We start from the raw sequence: 21049 nt of genomic DNA, 5'->3' as shown, positions 1-21049 counted from the left end.
TCACACTGGGATCCATAGCACTGTGGCTCGTATATCTGGGAGCTGGAAGCAAGTCCATTAAGGTTTTTGAATTTCTTTTTTTATGTACAAATTGAATGAAAAACTACAGAGATCAAGCTAAAAAAATCACAGAAATGCAGATTCATTTTAGAAAACAACTCGCTGGAAAGAGAGCTACAAGGATCGTTCCTAGAAATTGGTGTTACCATGTGCAGTGCTTTTGAAATGTAAACACACACTGAAAACCAAGAAATAATAAGTAGAGCCAGGCATGAAGCTCACCTGAATGCGTGCTGCTCGTGGAGCTGCCACTACTCTGCAGCTCGGACTTGCTCCCCCTCTGCTGAAAACAACTAAGCAGAGACATGAAAACAGATTCAGTATTTCATACTAGGGAGCTTTGCGGACCAAGGGCATAAGCAGGTATTCTTTGAAAGTTTAATTTGTTTCATAAACAGAACAGTTAAAATTAAAGCAACAATACACTGGAAATCTGCCACAGGGCAAAGCGCTCCGAAAAAAACAAAATTTGAAACTTTGAACATTCCTTCTTACTGTATATAATTATTATCTAAGTAGGACTACTAAATGCTACTTTAGGAAAACATTGGAGATAGGAAGTATATAATTCCTGACAAGATAAGTTTTCCTTTACATACTGTTTAAAAATAATGTAGATGGGCCACTTTCACAAAGCTTGTATGTAACTACTTCACAAAGCTTGCATGGAAATATTCTTGCCACTTGTTCAAGAAACCAACACCAGTCTAGAACAGTTTGATGAATCCCAAACTTCCTTCAATCTATAAACAGTCTTTAAATGCTCTATGAACAGGGCCCTGTATTTCAGGGAGAGAGAGAGAGAGAGAGAGAGAGAGAGAGAGAGAGAGAGAGAGAGAGAGAGAGAGAGAGAGAGAGAGAGAGAGAGAGAGAGAGAGACAAACCTGGAAGGGGTTCTCTGATGATTGGAGAGCTTTTTACAGCTAAACTTTGAGGTTGTCCGTTCAGGGACCTTGAAAACAGGATTAACAAAAAAACAATGAAATATCACATTGGCAGGTGTAACTCTTTAAAATTGCCATTGTTGCATTAATTACAATTCCTCTGCTTACAAAATAGCAGTAATTAAAGTAATGTAAAGTAAAATTGATGTTTTTACTGGTCCTAGTCAAGCTCCTGATGGAGCTAAGGCTGAAGCTATAACCTATAACCCAGCTCGGCTCTCACGTTGTGCAATGCTTTTGCAGTGCAGTCACGGTACCCACCGTGCCCAAGAGGACGCTATGAGCCCGTGACATGCATCACATTGCAGTTCCCTGTGCCAGCCAGCCAGATCAGCAACAATAACACAGGACTGGGGGATGAGATAACACTTGGCTCTTTACAGCTTCAGACCAAAACCAAACTGTTTCGAAACAACCATTCCTGTTCATTGTTCTGCTTTCCCACAGAGCTTGTGTCAAAGCTGGAACCCAATGCATACACAGTGCAGATCAGGGGTCACGACCTTTCTCTATTGAAATCCAGGGCTGGGGTCACTTAATGGACAGGAATGCTCCGAGTCCTCTTGAATATAGTGTAAATTGCACAGCGGTTAAAATGCACAAAAAATGTAGAACATATCCTTATTAAGGTTTACCAAGGTTTACAATGCTCACCTGTACCCCTGCTTTATTACACTTTGATATGCTTTTACTATGGGAGACTTTTACAAGGGCACTGTAAAACAGGAACTATCAACAACTACATTTTATTGATGTCCCACTAGAGACACAGTTGGGCAACAAATGTTTGCTTATGTAAAGTATAAGTACAGTGTATATAAAATGCTGATATCATGCACATTTTGGGACATATGGATTTGGTGGATTTTTAATAATTGCAAAAATGATTTGCTCACAATATTGGCTATATAAACCCTTCATAGCACTGCAGTCTTAGTAAAGAGACCGCGCTGCTTGTTCTGCCAAGCAAAGGGAATTATGGGGCAAAAGGAAGCCACGACCATATTGTCATAACAGTTCCAGAAGCCCATATGAGAAGAGATGCAGCGTGCTGGAGGGCAGTGAATCCTGCATTGCCCTGCTTTCTGGTTCACAAGCTGTTACCTTGGGAGGCAGCTCCTGTATGTGTGGACCATCCCAGAAGACATCGTCCTGCACCGGAGAAGCGGGGCTCATCACCACATCTGACAGGGAGCTACTTTGCCCACTCTCCCTGCTGGATAGGAGGTTTGCATTCTGTGAAATACACGTGGGAACACATCCACTGAGCTTTGCAATGACCCAGAACGGTTATTGAAGGGCTGATCATGCAGGCAACCCAGTTTTATTTGATTTTTATATTGCTGACCGTTTTGTTGTTGCTTTTACTACATCAATCAATCTATATTTATCTGTCAATCAATCTATCTTCATTTTTTATATAGCGCCTTTCACGATAAATTTAGTAACATACAAAACAATTTCCTTCACCCTTCCGTCACCCTTCACCACACTGCCCGATGGCTTGTGATCATACGCACACTGTGCAGCCTGGCTTCGGGCTGAGCCTACCTGTGGTGCAGTGGCCCGCGACAGGGCTGGAGTGCAGGGGCTGGAGCTGCTCCCGGAAGCCAGTCTGGAGTGGAAATGCACAGCCGGTCCGGCAGCGATGTGGTTCAGGTTCAAATGGCGACTGTCGGATGCTTTAATCCTCTCATCAATCTGATCGATGGTACAAACAAAACATACATAAAACAAGCATTTAAGATTTAGAAGTTATAATATTAAAAAAAAAGTATAGTTCAAAAACACTAATAATAATAATAATAATAATAATAATAATAATAATCAACACTTTTAATAATGCTAAGTACGGTATTAGTTTAACAGTATATAATGAGGCAGATGGAGTTTTATTGTTGTTTGAACTTTAAAGTGTAAGACTTGGCTTGGTTCTTCTAAAGTTTATTTAGAAGATTAAACAGCAATTTCTTGTGGTGTGAATTCCTCAGCTTCACCTCAGAGGAAGTACATGCAGTACATGCCTTTGCTACCAATGCAGATATAGCCCTTCCCACATCAGCAGATACACACTCTAATATCCACACTGAACAAAGACAGGCACAGGGGCAGCACAAACACACACAGGAGCGCTTCACTTTTCCAATGCCTAGCCCTGCTGTGGCTTTACCACTTTGTGCTGGCTGCTTGCTGAACTGTCGGGAGCAGAGCTGGCTGTCCTGTGGGACTCCTTGTCTCTCTGCCTGTGATCATGCTGGAGTAACAGCAGAGGAGTCTGGTCTTTGGGCAGGGTGCGGTGAAACCTTTTACTGTGCTGCTGGTGCAGCTGTGTATCCTCTGACTTTTTCTAAAGAAAACACAAAGTACAGAAATGCTGGAGAAGCTTGTTGATCTGAACCCAGGTCTAAAAATAAGATATTAGAGGGTGCTGAGTGAGGGCTGCGATGAAAATGCTTTCAATAAAACCTGACGGCTTCTAATTTAGTCTTTAAATAAGAAACAACTTCTCTCCCAGAGCTCAGTTTCAGTGTCTATGATGTGGCAAAGGGAGGAACTCCTACATATTGCATTTACAACAAGGCTTAAATATACAGAAGCATATGCAGAAGTGCACCAACACATAAACACAAACAGAGTAAATCACAGGCCCACACAAGCTCACCACACACGACACAGGCTGGGTCACGCAGAGGAAACAGTCTTGACAAAGGAAACATAGGCATTGGTCCACATCCTCAATAAAAAAAAAAACAGAACGACGAGCGCCGTCTCTGCTAAGCTACCACAAATAGAAGCAGGCCTAACATACAATTAGGCATACATACACTTAAATATTCCCCAACACACACACGCACACACACACATACACACACACACCGACTGCACATTCTTTCAAATATTTTAGAACCCATGGAACTCTGCCGAGGGAGTAATGAGGACAATGTTTACAATGCTGCTGATGATATTACACAGATACAAATAAATAAACAAAACTGCTAGAAGCCTGGCAAGTGATTGCAGAAACAAACGCCCCAAAATCTGCTGCCTCCTACACCTCCCCCCCAGGCACTAACAGGAATCAAACTGTAGCTTCTTACTCTTATAGCAATAGCTTTAAAAATAATAAAAAAAGCTATCATGTGAACTTGGAACAATAGCGGAGCTACCCTGCTGCCCCTGTGGAGAAATCCAGTAATGAATGCTTTAACCCGGGACAGCATGCATTTCCACAGCCCTGCTATAACCTATGTGTGCCTGTTGTGCATGGTGAAACGGCTTATCAATTACACTGTTGAAATAGAAAATGAAAATCTTCATTGTCATAGCCACTTTTATTTTTGGAGACATCGATTTGTTCGAGCCTTTGTTGCTATTCATTTCAGTAATATACTGTATAACTCTGAAAAGGAAATCTAAACACAGGGCATGGAACAGTGAGTGCTGTGCCCGCTGCAACATCAGAAACATTTTGTAGCACCATGTAATCTTCCTTATCTGCTTTATTGTTTGCTAAGTACGCACTGAGGTTTCAGAGTCTTGGTTCAGGCTCAGTTTTTGGAAACCACACTCATAAACATCTGAACAGACATAACCTCACACAGGGATAAATATAGACGTGCGCATGCGGGCTCACACACCAGCTGCTTCTAACAGCTCGGCTCTGTACTGGAGGGTCTCTCCAGTGAGGAAGTCAAATGTTCTCTTTTACTTTGAAAGCACTGCTTAAAAATCCATCTCTTACTCTTGAACTGTGCCATGCATGTATACTACTGTAGACGTGGGCTCTTTAGATATGCAGCACTAAGCATGAGATATTTCAAATAGTGGAAATGCCAAGCAATACTGATATAGTTTGAATTACTCTGCACAGTCCACAAAATGACTACGCCCTTGTGATCTGGACCCTTCTGAGTATGTGACAAATCCAGTATGAATCTACATGGTTAGGAGTTAAACAAACTGTCACCTGTTATGAATTAAGCGGTTCTATGAAGCATTAAACAACGAGACAATGACCAAATAAGCCAAATTCATTGTTCTGATTTTTTATGAATAATGTACTGTGATATAGTATCCTATCCTATCTACTACATTACCCAATCCTATATTATCCTATCCTACCCTATCCTATCTACTGTATTACCCTGCATCAACAAGCTAAAGGTATCCGTCCGTTCCAAATACAGGAGAGCTTTGCAATTCCTCACAGGAGTTTCATATGAGACAGAAGAACACAAGCAGGTACTGCTGCAGCCAGTCCTGCTCAGGTCTGCTCCGTGGGGCTCTTTACCTGGGCTGTTTGAATGGCAACAGCTCGACCCGCCTCCACCCCCTGCCAGCCAAACTCTTCAAGCTGTTTGAAAATGGAAAGAAGAAAAAAAAAAGATGACTTCCTTCTGCTAAACTAGACCTGAAATAAATAAGTGAAATCACATTGACGACCCAGTTTCCACAAACACACACTACAGTGGAGAATGATTACATCTTGTCTCCTGAATGTTTAATACCGGTAAGTAGTGCTCAACCAACTGCTGCTGTACATTAGGGATTAGCACAATTTAGACATCTGGGCTGAACCCTTTATAGTATTCATACGTTTAAAGAAAAGATGAAGGTTCATGGTACAGAGAGTCTATACCATTCATTTCTGAAAATTATTACTTAAATAAAGTAGCGACTGTTATACATTGAGGCATTGACAGTCCCGAAAGGCAGCACAAAAAGGCCACTCGTCAAAGGCTTAGACCCAGCCCTGCACTAGTGGAAGACTCAGACCCAGCCCTGCACTGGTGGAAGACTCAGACCCAGCCCTGCACTGGTGGAAGACAGACCCAGCCCTGCACTAGTGGAAGACAGACCCAGCCCTGCAATGGTGGAAGACTCAAACCCAGCCCTGCACTGGTGGAAGACTCAAACCCAGCCCTGCACTAGTGGAAGACACAGACCCAGCCCTGCACTAGTGGAAGACAGACCCAGCCCTGCAATGGTGGAAGACTCAAACCCAGCCCTGCACTGGTGGAAGACTCAAACCCAGCCCTGCACTAGTGGAAGACAGACCCAGCCCTGCACTAGTGGAAGACAGACCCAGCCCTGCACTAGTGGTAGACTCTGGCTCAGTCCTCTGCACTCCGTGTTCTGGAGGTACAGCACCTGTTTCTTGTCGCTCCTCTTCTGTCCCTCAACGAATCTCCGCCTCTCCTCCTCCAAGAAGCTCTTCTCGTCTCCAATGGGCTCTTCTCTCCACAGCATCTCCTGCACCTCTGGCCACTGGGACCCCACCTCCTTCTGCGCTCTCCTCTGTTGCTGTGGGTTAAACAGACATCCGACATGCTAGAAGAATGTGGGAGCAGTCTTTCCTCTACTACACTACTGATAATATTTTCTTTAGAAGCAAAACATATTTAGATGTGCTTTACTGGGACCGTCTGTTTCCTTGATTGGATTTGGCATGGCCCTGGTGTGGGGCATGCTCTCCCGGTATACCCTGGGTCCCTTGATTACCACGGAAAGCTCTTGTTTACTAGGAATCACTATAGATTAAATCTATGCAACAATGATGCACTTGTAATAACGCTAGCGATAATGAGCCGATGACAGAGAGCAATCAGCAGTGTTGACCAAATAAAAAATAATAACACTATATATATATATATATATATATATATATATATATATATATATATATATATATATATATATATATATATATATATATATTTTTTTTTTTACTAAGGTGATTACCCTAGTAGCAGATAACAGATTCTGTTTCTTGATGTCAAATTTAGCAGTTAGAGAGTTGAAATTTCACACGACAGCGATAACATTATAATAAAGCAGTGGCTCTTACGTCTTCCAGCCTCTTCCTCTGCTCCTTTTGCTGCTCGATCCTCTTCTGCCGCTCGGCCAGCAGCAGCTTCTTGTACTTCTCCTGGTCCTTGAGCTGCTGCTGCAGGACCTGCTGCTGCCGCTGGGACTCAGAGCGGTTCTTATTCTCCTGCTGGAGCCGCAGGAACTCCCTCCGCAGCGTGGACTCCCCGGGCAGGTTCACAATGGAGCTGCATGCACACACACACACACACACACACACACAGACTGAGCACGCTGCAACACTGAAACTAGGCTATTCAATTAGTCAGGCTTTGTAGGCTGTTGCCATATGGTAAGTTTCCAGTCATGCATGAAGCAAACAAGTGGTGCATAAGATGGCAGAGGATACGGCTTGTTTATAATAGACTAGGAACAGAATTGTGTTTCAGTAGAAACAAACAAGCTATCGATATGCATGCAGAGTATTGAAGCAAAACAAACAAACAAGCTATCGATATGCATGCAGAGTACTGAAGCAAAACAAACAAACAAGCTATCGATATGCACGCAGAGTACTGAAGCAAAACAAACAAACAAGCTATCGATATGCACGCAGAGTACTGAAGCAAAACAAACAAACAAGCTATCGATATGCACGCAGAGTACTGAAGCAAAACAAACAAACAAGCTATCGATATGCACGCAGAGTACTGAAGCAAAACAAACAAACAAGCTATCGATATGCACGCAGAGTACTGAAGCAAAACAAACAAACAAGCTATCTATATGCACGCAGAGTACTGAAGCAAAACAAACAAACAAGCTATCGATATGCACGCAGAGTACTGAAGCAAAACAAACAAACAAGCTATCGATATGCACGCAGAGTACTGAAGCAAAACAAACAAACAAGCTATCGATATGCACGCAGAGTATTGAAGCAAAACAAACAAACAAGCTATCGATATGCACGCAGAGTATTGAAGCAAAACAAACAAACAAGCTATCGATATGCATGCAGAGTACTGAAGCAAAACAAACAAACAAACTATCGATATGCATGCAGAGTATTGAAGCAAAACAAACAAACAAGCTATCGATATGCATGCAGAGTACTGAAGCAAAACAAACAAGCTATCAATATGCATATAGGCTCTCTTATTGCAGTAACTATTGGCAGACAACTCCCACCTCAGCTCCAGGCCCCTTTTCAAATTGGAATCAAGCTGTACCTTGGCTCTCCTTCGTCTTCATTCATTTCCTCGTCTTCCTCTTCACTCCCGCTGTACTCATACTCTGTTTCCTCTGAGAAGAAGAAGAAGAAGAAGAAGAAGAAGAAGAAGAAGAAGAAGAAGAAGAAGAAGAAGAAGAATTATAATTGGTATGCAACAGAAGTAAATGTTTCATTAACAGGACAGGACATCCTTTACTGCAAGACAGACAGAAGAATTGATGTCTGAACGAGGCATGGAAACAACACTTGAATGAAAGGATTTTAAACAACATCTCTAAGAGGTCTCAACATGGAAGTGGACAGCAAGCTTTTCAAAGCACATCATAGACCTCTTCCATACAGGGTAGGAATATTGCTGCAGCAGCTGAATATATACATACAAAGGCAGCCAACTCCGCCTGTGCAATAGTTATGTCAACGACACAGGTTTAGACCGTGAAAAGTATACACTGACTCTCATTCAAACAGAAGACAAATTCTTGTAACAAATACCAAGACAAAGTTTCGTCAGATTCAGGAGATTTTCCACTTTTAGCCATGGGATATGAACCCTCCCCCATAATGAACATAATGATATCCTTCCAAAACAGAAAACAGCAACATGATGCACAGCACACACTGAATCACAGAGGCACAAATAAAAACAAAGCAGAAAAACACCTTCCACCTTTCAAAAATTAAGTCAAAATGCAAATTCCTACTCGCTAAAAATAAGCCACAAATGACACAAATCCTTTCATTTAACAACGATAGACAAAGCAGTAAGGCGTGCTATATACACACTGTATACCTCACTTGTAGCATGCTGTCCCCCGTTACAATGAGGTACTGCAGTATTTATTGTAATATTTCTCTAGGTGGCCGTCTCACTCGCTTGCCAATTGAACCCATAGCCACTGGGTGAAACCCACAAGTAATTGATGTGAATCCAATGAACTCAGATCTTTACAAATAAAAAACCTAATTGTGTGGCATGAGCAGGGCTCAGACGAGTCCTGTGGTGTACTTCTTATAGTGATTAGCCATGTCTAATTTCCATTCTCCTGGTAAATGTCATGTGCTTTCAATCCTGCAGTTGTCATATCCCTCTCTTCAAGTCAAATTATTAACTTACCTCCAGCTCCTTCTGTAACATTACAGACCCAAATATACAGAGCACCACAAAGCTCTTCCAAATACAGAGATTCAAAGAGATTGGAGGAGGACACAGAGACACTTCATACCCCAAAAGCACATGTCAGTAAAAGCTCAAAGGCTTTGAAATGGTGCAGGACAGCCATTTCTTTGCTTAGAAAGTCTGATTAGAAAGCAGCGAGGTGCTCAGAAACAAAACTGTGTTAAAAAAACAAAACAAACCAAGAAAATAAACCAAAGCAAAAGAGAAAGCACAAAGCGCTCCTCCATACCTCTGTCCCCCCTCTTCTTCCTGGTCCTGTCTAAGTGGTCCTTGAGCAGGGTGCGGAGCTGTTTCTCGTTCCCCATGTCCCTTATGAAGGGGTGTCTCAGCAGGGTGTCTGTGCTGGGCCGCTGCTGGTAACTCTTCACCAGGCAGCTCTCCATGAAGTTCACAAACTTCTTTGACCTGGGAAAAGAAGAACAGCAAAATATCCAGTCAGGCTGGTAAGCAGTGCTAATCCATCCCCTTGTTAATACTGAGTGAACCAACACAGTTGAAGTGTAGGGCAGAGGGGCGTTGCATAAATAATAGCAGATTGCACCAGTGTGTGTGTGTCTGTGTGTGTGTATGTGTTAAAGGGTTCATTAGCTTCAGTACCCTTTTCTGTGCACTGTTAACATGGCATATATCAAAGCTAAGTATAGTTAGGAATCCCCGACTCTCCTTTCTCTTCTTTTAAATCATACTCCTCTATGGTTTATTGGGTCATCATGTAAGTGTTGAAATGTCCAAAGTATAGCTGAATGATTACAGACCACAGTAACAGTACCAGCAGTCTGTAATATAGTGCCTGGTTTGAAATTCCAGTATATAGTGAAGACATTCAAAACTGCCAGCACTGAGTAAAAGCTTAATGCAAGTACAGTGTGTTATTGGATTGGGGGTGCTGTACGATAACTGCATCCCTCATCACACAGGACTCTGTGTGCCGCACATGTCATCAACAGCAGCCAGTGTCTCCCTCTGGTATGCCTGATGCACAGAAGTACGTTATTAATGGAATATACTGCCGTACCATTTCCTTGATTTCAATTTAGGGGGCGGGTTCCTTGGAATTAGGAAAAGGGCTCTCATGGGGTGCATGTCACATAGAGCTGCAAGAGAAAACCAGAACATGCTGGGATTAAATACACTCGTATACACTGTGTACATACCCAACACATTCCCAGATAATAACCCAGCTATGCTGTAACATCAAGCTGTTTCCATGAGTCTTAACAGGGAGCCCGTCCTAATGGTGGAGATCTTCAGATTCCATATTAAGAACAAGACTGACAGTGAGTGACCACTAGTGGAGTGTATCTATATTTCCTATCCTCTGCCATCAGTTAGTCAGTCTGGTAAACAACGCTCCCAACACAATGATGGACAGATATCAGGACACATGAGGCACCATACTAAACACAAATTAAACACAGGTATTCAATGCAGACATATAGTATCCCTTTAGCATCACTAAATATAATGAAGGGAAGCTGGAGCAGAAGAGGCTTGTTTTAGGGCAAGGCCTATACTAACTGTCTAGATAATTAAAACAGGCTCCAGCAAGTGGCTATCCCAAATCAGTCATTTTTTCTTGTAATATCACAGTTAAATTGCAGCCGGGTTTTAAATTGAAACTGAATGACTCCGGCTTGGGGATCTCCTTTGGGAGCTGCATAACATCATTAGGCCTGGCATATTTAACAGTCATGAATTTTTCATTTCCTCCCTTGATAGACTCTTCTTGTAAAGACTTTGCAGATAATATAATAGTAAAGAACCCCATGAAGCAATGCATCAGGAGACAGAGACCTGGAGCTGGAGATTCGCTTTGCTGCACAAGCAAACGCTTTTTAAACAGAAAGGGCTTGCTCGCGGTTAGCAGAACACACAACAAAAAGGATCTGAATGATCCTGACAGCAGCTGATCCAAATGCGAACACTGCAAAACCTGTGATCATGCTCCTCTTCCCAATGTATCTGTCTTTAATGCAATAAGGTGGGCCTGTAGCAGTCGTTTGGTTTGTCAAAACCATAAAGAAATCAAAATACAACAAGTCCAACACCCAGTGATGAAGACCTGCGTGCAGCGCGGGGTTCAGACAAGGTTAACGCTGGAAGGCAATGCACTGTATTATTCTGTGTTCTCTCAACAGTAACGCTTGCAGTGAGAGGCTGCAGCTCCGATTCACATGCTGGTTTAATGAGTCCATCAATCAGTACTTACGAGGGGCTCCTTCTGCCATTTCCAGGGCAGTGATTCCCAAGGACCACAGATCACTCTAAACAAAACAAAGCAGAGAAGAATGATCAGTTACACTGTCATTAGTGCACTGAATTCAGAAAGGAAAAATGCACACAATAAAGACACTATAGACAAATAAAGAAACAACTCGTGCACTTGATTTTGGGCTTGGAAGTAGCACTCAGTTTATTGTTGTAATTTTCATATATTAATATTTCCAACTTAAAAAGCCCTGCTGCCACCCTGCAGCCCCTGCCCTACTTGCCCTGTAATCGTAAGTGGAGTCTGGATTCTCGTCACAGGCGATGACCTCGGGGGCCATCCAATAGGGCGTCCCGATGAACGTGTTCCTCCGGCCTATGGTGCGGTCCAGCTGGGCGCTGACACCAAAGTCAACTGGGGAGGTTAACAGAGACAGCAGCGGTGAGCAGCCTGGTTTCCACGGGGCTTGCGATAAGTGCTGCAGGCAATAAAGCAGCTGTCCTGTAACATGTGCATGCTCTAAATTGAGTCTGGATTATATTACTATAGCATGGAAGTGGTTTCTAGATAGCACAGGGGAATGGCAATGGCTAACAATGCAACTGTTTTTCTTCTGAGAACTTGCTTTACTTTCAGTGGCACCAATACCTTGCACGGTTACATCTATTTCATGTCTGTTAACATGTAATTGAACTTGTGTATTCAAATAAAGCTTTGCTGGACATTTGTGAATACACAGCAGTACTGCATTGCAAAGCCAGACGCAGCGTGCTTCACTCCAGGTGGAAGCTGGTTGGCTGGTGCCAGTGACTCACCCAGTTTCACCTCTGCGTTCTCAGTGAGCAGCACGTTCTGCCCCTTGATATCTCGATGGATCACATGGTGGGAATGGAGATGCGACAAGCCCTGTTCCGAGATTCAAACTGGTTACACAACAATCTCACGCTGAGCTGTTATTCAGAAGACGCTGTGGTGTCAGCCCTAGGACAGGGAAGTTACACTCACCTTCATGACCTCACGGCAGATATAGGCTATCCAGTCCTCTTTCAGGCAGTTCCCTTTCGTTTTCTTAACCAAATCCGTGACCGAGCCAGCGCCACAGTATTCCATTACCAGCTGCCGAAAACCAACATCGGCAATATTACAGTAGGTAAACAAGTTATACTGCTGTACATTGCTTCTCATTACTTATTGATGACCTCCTTCAACGGCTCCGCCAATCTGTTGTTAATTAAGTCTGCTTGCTTTAGCAAATTGGGCCCAGTTAGCATGTTTCAATTATAAAGCCCCCTCTTAATTATATTAGGTTAACTACCTACGCAAGCTTCAAAAGTTACCATCAAAATGTTTTACAGGTTAATGAGAGTACAATATCTGTAATAAGGCACCTCATTTACATAAGCTGATTAGAACATCAATTAACTTGTTTGTACAGTGTTACAAAACCCAGTCGCGGTGGTTTCAACCAGCTTTTAATAAATCAAAGATCGACAGGAATTGTAATTAAGATTAATTCCCAACACTACAGAATTAGGACATGAATATGCACAAGAAGTTTAAAAAAATGATAATGAAATTAATTTGCAGATGCAAATTAGGTGTGGTTAGTCCATGCGTTTGCAGAGAGCCATTCTCACAGAGGTCTGCACCGAACAGATCTGTGAGTTCTCAATTAGCAGCAAAGCTTTTCTGCTGAGCTGCATGCTCTCTGAATTATGAGGACAATATTATCGTCATCTAGCTGTGAAGTTAAATGTGATATATCTCTTAATTACAAAACGGCTAAACATCTAAAATCAAAGGATCAATCAGAAATCTGACAACGCTGTAACAATTCACCCTTTGAAGTTATGCAAATGATCTAATTAAAGCACTTGCGCTTACTAACACATTCGGAATGATGTATGAGCCGAGCCTCATAGCGACTGGGTTAAACCGTCCCGGAGACGGTTTAACCCAGTAAGCCTGCCCCAGTATTTTTCTAGATCAAGACTTACACGAAACAGAAAGGCTGTTGCACAGCATGCTAGCACACAGTGTGTTGCCTGATCTGAAAAGTTTCTTGACTGCTCAGGGAGTTGTTCTCAGACGCTGAGGGGACCGGGCCTGGAGCTGGCTCCAGGGGCAGAGCTGCAGCAGAAAGGCTCTTTATCACTCTGTAACCCTGGCCTGGCCGTCACTTACCCAGAGATGATCATCCTGACCCATGGCACTCTTCTTGATGAATGCACCGTAATACGTGGCGATGTTTCTGTGATGGGAGTACTTCTTTAGCATGTTGATTTCTAGTTTAATTTCCTCCTCCTCGTCCTGTGAAAGAAGGGGTGATGCTTAGGCAAGGAGCGTGAACAGGAGGCAGAAAGACAACCGAGACACTTATGCAATATAAAATGTGCATGCTAAAACTACTAAATGAATGGTGTTGATTCTGAAATGCGTGGGTTCAAGAACTGCAGAGTAGTCTCTGACCCGAAAGGCGGCCCCACTCCGTTCCCTGCAGGTCACCCCTGTACAGGATTTTGTTTGGCTTCGCTTTCCCGTGCACATTAAAAGACAGCAGCCTCTTGCATTATATAATGTTCTCTGCACACCCTCTCGAAGGTTGGGGTCGGCCAGACCCTGACACCACAGGAGGGGTAAGATGTGTTAACAGGCCGTTTCCATGGCAGCAGTCTGCTCAAAGCAGTAAACCCTTGGCCGTGTGGATAAGACCCGTGAAAGTCACAGCTCCAGTCTCAGGATTTCAAATCTCTCTCTTGCTCTCTGTAACCAGAGACTTCTCCCCCTGCTTGTCTCGAAACCACATCCTGCTTTCTTGCTTTACTAGCTTACTATGTGCCGAGATTATGAACACATGCTCTGCACATGTAGCACAGAGAATGCAGTGGAAACAGAGGGGATTTTCAAGAAATGCACAGCTATAACAACTGAAATCTAACAGCTGATCATATACAGGGTCCTGCACAGCACAGCACAGCTTGCCATGAGCACAGCAACTAGGGCATAGCTTTACAGACAGTCCTCATAATGAACAATAAATAAATAAATACATAAATAAATACTGTCTTCCCAATTGCAATCCAAGCAGTCTATAGGAGGCTGGGAGAGAGACAGACAGACAGGCAGGCAGGCACGCAGACAGGCTGGGCAGACAGGCAGACAGACAGACAGACAGACAGGCAGGCAGGCAGGCAGGCAGGCAGGCAGGCAGCCAGGCAGACAGGCAGGCAGGCAGGCAGGCAGGCAGAATCAGTCAACATTTTGAGCAGTTCCTTAGTGCTCCAATATTTGACCTCAGCAGGTATTTTCTACTAGTTTGGGATGTGAATATGGAAACCATTGCAGTTCAACGTCATGCATTACAAGGCAATCGACTTCACTTCAGCTGTACAGTAGTAGCAAGTCCACAGGGGTTGTTAAAAGCTGAGATCTGGGGGCTTTTTTTTCTAAGTGAGAACAATGATTTCCAAAGATGAAGTGGTTAAACGCTACGACTGAGGCTTTGGAATAAGGACCTGCGTCTTTTTTCTCTCTCAAAAAAGACAAAGTAAAACTGAGCAAGATCTTTTTTTTTTTTTTTTGTGGTGCAGCCCAGACCAAACTTCTTGTATTGTACTTTGACCAAAAAGTGTTCAACGCCTCCAGCATCCATCAGTGCCTGGCCTAGCTCTTTCTCCCACGCAGAGAGTGTGACCCTGTGGGTGGAGAGCGCTAATAGACATCTCACTTAGGGCACTGCGCGTGGCTGCCTGTCACCAGCAGGAAACCGAACACACAACTGTGGAGACTTGTTGACAAAAGGCCTTCCTGACAATAATACGGCTTTCACTACTTTTTTGTAGAATTGCTTAAATACATTTACAGTAAAATCTCACACAGATTCTACAGAACAATGTAATCGATTGCACTGATAATCACCGGGGGGGATGTGTCAACGCTGCCCATGAAAAGTTACCAATCAAAGTTACTCTGAAGCTGTTTTGTAGTTTTGTAAAGGATGTGATTTCCTATAAGTAAATGAGTAAACTAAATCAATTTAAAAAAATGGGAAATAAAACAATTACATAAGCAAAATTATTCTATTATTCCTGATGAATCTAAAAAGCACATTTGGAACATTGTGAGACTTGTTCTGTAATTGCAGCCCAATTGCACATGGTCTTCACATAGTCTTTCCAGTGCAGTTCAAACACACACTTTTGAAGGCTTGCTGTGCCTGTAATCACTCGATATACACTTTCACTCTGTCACTCCAGAAGAGCAGTTCATGAGCTACAAACAAGATACACGCACACACACACACACACACACACACACACACACACACACACACACACACACACACACACACACACACACACACACACACACACACTGACACACACACACACACACACACACACACTGACACACACACAAATAGCCCTTAATCTTTCAATTGGAACAGCCCTGGAGATAATGAAGAACACATTCCTTTGTGACGGTGGGGGCTGCTTGTAAACAAGGCAATATTCCCTTTCTCTTTCCCATCCAGTGAGAGTCTGGACCGGCTCTGAGGGGAAGTGTCCGGGCACAGCATGAGCAGGAAACCTCTGAATGCTATCTCACAGGGCAGATAGAATACAAGATAGGCAGGAAAAGGGAAGAGGCGCTGCTGTACATGGACAGAGGCGCAGAGAGAGGGAGGGATGGGCTTGGCCAGATTCACTGCAGCATTGTTATTTTTGTTCTTATGCACGAGGGGAAAAGCATAGCATTTTACTCCAAAGTGCTGTAATAGCACCATTTAAAAAAACATCCTTTTTGTTTCAATGTGTACAGATTGAGACTTCTTAACCCTGCGATGGGTTTCTATTGAACGGGTAACTCAAAACCGGGAGACGGGCTGGTCACACTGGCCAGGAACAGGACTGCTAAAGCGGGCTGTGAAGAGATCAGCTTCAGAGAATGAAACAGAGAATGAAATCTGTTTCACACACTTGTGTCTGTTGACACTGTAGGAGAATGTTGTGTACAGGGTGCTCTTTTGACTGAAAGATTTGACAGATTGCTGAACTTCTAGATATCCTGAAAAAAAGAGGACGGGATCCAATACAAGCAGATGCAAATCCAGAGTTACATGCATGGGCAGTGCCTTTGTAGTAATCAACAATAATCAGACAGTATGAAATGAACAGGCTCACCTCTGTAACGTCCATGACCTTGATGGCAGCCAGCTGTCCGGTCTTGACATGTCGCCCCTGTCAAGAGAAGAACAATCAACACCGTCACACTCCTGAAGCCAGCTTCACAAAGCACCGCTAGCACTTAACAGGCTGTTTGGAAAAACAACAGTTCAAGATAAAATGATCACATTTCGTAGAAACCCACTCAGCAAGTCTACGTGATTGAAAGGCAAATGTGTTATTTTCTTAATTCATTTTTATTTTATTTCTTGAAGTGAATTGAATTTAACAGACAGTTACCAAGAACTGCTTTGTGAATTTAGCTCCTGCATTCCAGAGCAATCTGGCTTTGAAGCGCAGTGTCTAATAGGAATAGAGCTAGATAGATAGAGAGCGTGTGCTCTCCCTTGATCTCAAACTGAAATCAACATGAACAGCTCTACAGCTGAAGTTTTTAGTGCAGGGTCTGTGATAAATGAGACCATTGAGGTGCAGAAAGCCCAATCTCATGGGGTCCTAAACTGCCTGCAAGGCAGAAGGAACTGCGGCCCGACTGACTGACTCAGCACAAAGTACTCCATTGGCAACAAGACAATACTGCACACACCATGCCATGGAGACGGGGTGGAGAAGATTCTCAGGATTCCCCAAACAGCCTTTGAATCTTTCCCCTACCGGCGGTGCAGCAGTGAATGTACTGATGAGCAAACAGCATACTTGAGTGCTTCAGGTGTGAGTCTGCAGCTCATTTATAAAGCACCAGAAAGCAACCTCAACGAAAGCACAACAAGACCTGAAAGCCACCGCATGAAACGCATTGGAAGATAACACATTTCCAATTATAAAAAGCACGATATTTTCATGCTTGCATGCTTCCATAACATCAGGCTGTAAAGAAGAGTGGTTTCAAACATCTCTTCCAGCACCAACATTTTTTTTATGACAGGAAATGAAACACAAACAAGCAACCATACAACCCAAAGTAACAGAATATAACACACTGCACTTTCCCAGCATACCTTAATATACAAGAACTTTACATGACATCACATCAAAGCTACCGTAATAAAACTGCACTCTATGCATCAAACCACGCTGTACAGGGTGTATCCCTCCAGCTGACTTTAACACCTTCCTACCCACAAGCAGCTCGGACCAACACAGGAAGAAGCATCTAAGTTCTAAACCTGCAAATCTTTTTTTTTTTTTATCTTGTTTTCTCATCATATCTTTTCTTTTGCACTTATTCCATTGTGAGCTTTCCACACCCGATGTGTTTTAAAAATATATATTTACCTGTGAACTTTTATAATCAAATTGATTTTTAAACTGATATACCATATCTGCTATCCTTGGCTATATAGAACCCATAAGCAGAAGCAACAGTAGCAGCAGCAGATCTGGGATACAGGAAAGTGATGCATTTCTTTAACGCAAGGGACAGGATTTCATTAAGAACTGGGTAGCCGCTCTCCGCAGGCAGACAGTGGGGAGACAGAGGGAGCCCTGTAAAAACCAAGGAAACCAAGCAAGCTGGAGTGTAGAGAGCCAGGCCATGGAGTAGCTGCACAGGCCACAGATCCAAGACACCTGAAATGCCTGGTTGAATTACAGCCATACATTACTTACTGTCAGCCTGAAATGATAATCACCACCCAAACTTATACAGCACGTTTCACAATCATACACTTATTTTTAACCAGCAGGGAAAATCTAGCACATGCAAGTCTAAGCCTCCCTTAATATCTCACTTGACATCTGTTAGGAAGTGACTCACGCCAGTGTCTGACCAGGAGTAACATAGTCTCCTACAGTATTCAGCACTCTGCCTTCCTCCACACCTTCACCAGAGTACAGTCCTGGTTATATGTACCACCCTGTTTCAAGTACTCACTGCTGAATCTTTTCCACTTGAGTTTTTCTAGAAAGATGGATCATGTAGGTCCCAGGACTTGGGGAGAATGACCAGAGGTTATTTTAGTTCAGTTGGTGGGAAATTAAAGCAGTTGTGGTTTGAAATAAACAAGCACGCCAGTTTTTGTCACAGAAGCCGCAAACACTGTCCTGCTAAGTCTACCTAAGGGTCTTGGAACAATGAGATCAAAGGGTCGGTCTGACGGGTTTTTGGCCAACACAAGAGCAACATAAACAATTTACCATTGATGAATGCTGGAGTTTGGTTGCCAGCAAAAACCTTGTTGTGTTAAAAAAAGAAAAAGAAAGATCAACATTTGAAGTCCCGTTTCCTTCTATTGCCAAAGTGGGAAAGCTTACTGAAAAGAAAAGAAAACAGTTTAGACTACAGCAAAGTGGATCACAGCTCTGTCTCGGAGACGGGCTTGCACTTTACAAGGCAGCATTCTCTCCAGCAGCTTGGTTTGTTTTAATTGTTAAACTGTAGGACAGATAACACACAAACAGAGGAGGAGTCGAGATACACCGCACATGGGTTACAAAAGCATGCCAAAACTGGAAGGCTTGGAAGCTGTTTGTGTGAGTGTGAGCGTGTGAGTGTGAGTGTGAGTGTGTGAGTGTGAGTGTGAGTGTGAGTGTGTGAGTCTGAGTGTGTGAGTGTGTGAGTCTGAGTGTGTGAGTGTGAGTCTGAGTGTGTGAGTGTGAGTGTGAGCGTGTGAGTGTGAGTGTGTGTGAGTGCGGGAGTGCGTGTTTTAGCATATCTGTGTGTATGTTCACTATCAGCGTTGGTTAACCTTTTGCAATGCAGCTCACGATAACAACGCAGTGTAAAGTCTTTGTGATGCTGGCAGAAACGAGACTGAGGCTGCGTTGTGGGTGCAATTCGCAAAAACAAGCTGAAAACCACATTTCTCAGCCGCAATAAAAAGATATCAAAAGTGATTGATTAAAAACAAAACGCAGTCCTGTGATCTGCCCTGCGATCTGAGGAGTGCTGCTGATTAATAATAGCGATACAAACACAGTGGGTTTATCTGACAGCGTAAACAATCAAACCCACACCACACCCTTCAGCTCTTTCAGTTTCACAGCTGTGCCAGATATTCAAAAAACAACACACAATTCCATCTCTGGTTGTAGAGTACAATTCCAAAACACTACACTGCTGTACAAAAACACCATCATTTACTATAGTATATTGCAGTACATTATAATGTACTAGTGTATATTACAGTATATTGTTGGCTACTGTACTGTTTTCAGATAGCACTGCAGTATTTCTGATCTAGGAGTAAAGCTGAATTAACAAGTAGATTTATAAAGGTCTTAAGAATGAAGTTCTGTTGCTTGCTATGATCTTGGTGGGCTATAGCGTATCATTGCCTGCTTTAATGATCTGAATGACAGTGCATCTCTCTAAAGTTTCTGAAGCTGCTCTTTCACAGAACTCATCTGAGGGGTAAACTCCTGTGGGACTCATTTAGAGTCAGCAGTGTTTCGATCCTCCAGTGCTGACCCCCCATCGCTGTTACTGAGATTTCACTGCTCCACAGACCTGCCGGCAAATAAAAAAAAGAAAAGACAAGAAATTCCCTGAAATAGAGGGAGGAAAACAAGGAAATCCCTGACGGACCGAAATATCCTTGGCAACGGCTTCCCCCCCTGCCTCCGCCCCCTCCACTCCCTACTCAGCAGGTTCAAAGGTTAGCACTTCCTTCCAGTCCCCAGTAGCTGTGCCTGGGAGAACGTCGCCTTCCTCTTGGAAAGCATACATTTCAGCAGCCCGCCCTGGAAGACTGTGGGAGCACAATGACTTATTTCTCAGAATGTCAACGCAGAGGGGCATGTGGCATACTGGACTATGAGCACAGCGCCAGGAAGTGTGTTCAAGAGTCCATTTCCTTTCGGAGGCCGTTTGCTAACCTGCACAATTCCTGACACATCGTTCACGCAGTACAATCAGCTGCTGAGCTCTGATCAACGACGACTGGAAAGAAAAGGCTTGGAACATTACGACAATTCAGGTATTTTAGAAGGAAATCAATGTTGCATTTTGCCCAAGGCTAGTATATAACCCTGTGGTATCACATACAACAACACAAGAGATACCACTGCAAGGAAAACCTTCACATCTGTACTCACCAACAACACATTCAGTTAATAGTGCTCACAAGTTTGTATGAAGAAAGCACACACAAGTGGTTACACAGCTGGTTGAACTACTTGCATACATCTTACCTACCGTGTACTTCCAATCGATATGTACTGTGCCACATGTACAGCTTTGAAGGAGACACAGGTTATTCATTACAAAATAAAACTGATATCTTGTATTTACAAAAAGCTTATTTTCAGGCAGTTATATCTGTTTCATTTCCTAGACCATTCAACTCAGCAGTCTTCAGGGTCACAGCATGTCACTGGCTGCACAGCACGCCAGTCATTAGGGTAAGCAGCTGGTTGGTTAATGAGAGGAAGGGGTGGGGTCAGTTTCATCTCACTACAGGTAAAACAGGGTTGGATTTAAACCGATATAGT

The 21049-nt window shown here is 43.2% G+C and overlaps 1 protein-coding gene across 4 annotated transcripts in view; it reads right to left on the bottom strand.

Annotated features, from left to right (window-relative positions):
- The window catches only part of LOC121295492 (mitogen-activated protein kinase kinase kinase kinase 4-like), a 43046-nt gene that overhangs the window by 15243 nt on the left and 6754 nt on the right, over positions 1 to 21049 (bottom strand). For 3 of the 4 annotated variants that reach the window (XM_041220174.1, XM_041220171.1, XM_041220172.1), the window contains exons 4-20: positions 16616 to 16672; positions 13617 to 13742; positions 12438 to 12548; positions 12248 to 12338; positions 11716 to 11846; positions 11433 to 11487; positions 10239 to 10317; positions 9453 to 9628; positions 8045 to 8117; positions 6853 to 7060; positions 6156 to 6308; positions 5296 to 5358; positions 3175 to 3351; positions 2556 to 2705; positions 2109 to 2240; positions 945 to 1012; positions 283 to 353 (exon numbers count right to left, since the gene is read on the bottom strand). In XM_041220174.1, the coding sequence (XP_041076108.1) occupies positions 283 to 353; positions 945 to 1012; positions 2109 to 2240; positions 2556 to 2705; positions 3175 to 3351; positions 5296 to 5358; positions 6156 to 6308; positions 6853 to 7060; positions 8045 to 8117; positions 9453 to 9628; positions 10239 to 10317; positions 11433 to 11487; positions 11716 to 11846; positions 12248 to 12338; positions 12438 to 12548; positions 13617 to 13742; positions 16616 to 16672 (1921 nt within the window). The remainder of the gene's footprint in view (positions 1 to 282; positions 354 to 944; positions 1013 to 2108; positions 2241 to 2555; positions 2706 to 3174; positions 3352 to 5295; positions 5359 to 6155; positions 6309 to 6852; positions 7061 to 8044; positions 8118 to 9452; positions 9629 to 10238; positions 10318 to 11432; positions 11488 to 11715; positions 11847 to 12247; positions 12339 to 12437; positions 12549 to 13616; positions 13743 to 16615; positions 16673 to 21049) is intronic. The other variant, XM_041220175.1, reaches the window with a different exon arrangement.

This window comes from Polyodon spathula, chromosome 20 (genome assembly GCF_017654505.1).
Source record: "Polyodon spathula isolate WHYD16114869_AA chromosome 20, ASM1765450v1, whole genome shotgun sequence".
In the NCBI taxonomy this organism is placed as follows: domain Eukaryota; kingdom Metazoa; phylum Chordata; class Actinopteri; order Acipenseriformes; family Polyodontidae; genus Polyodon; species Polyodon spathula.
The sequence above is the reverse complement of the archived record's forward strand: the minus strand, read 5'-3'. Positions and strand labels throughout refer to the sequence as shown.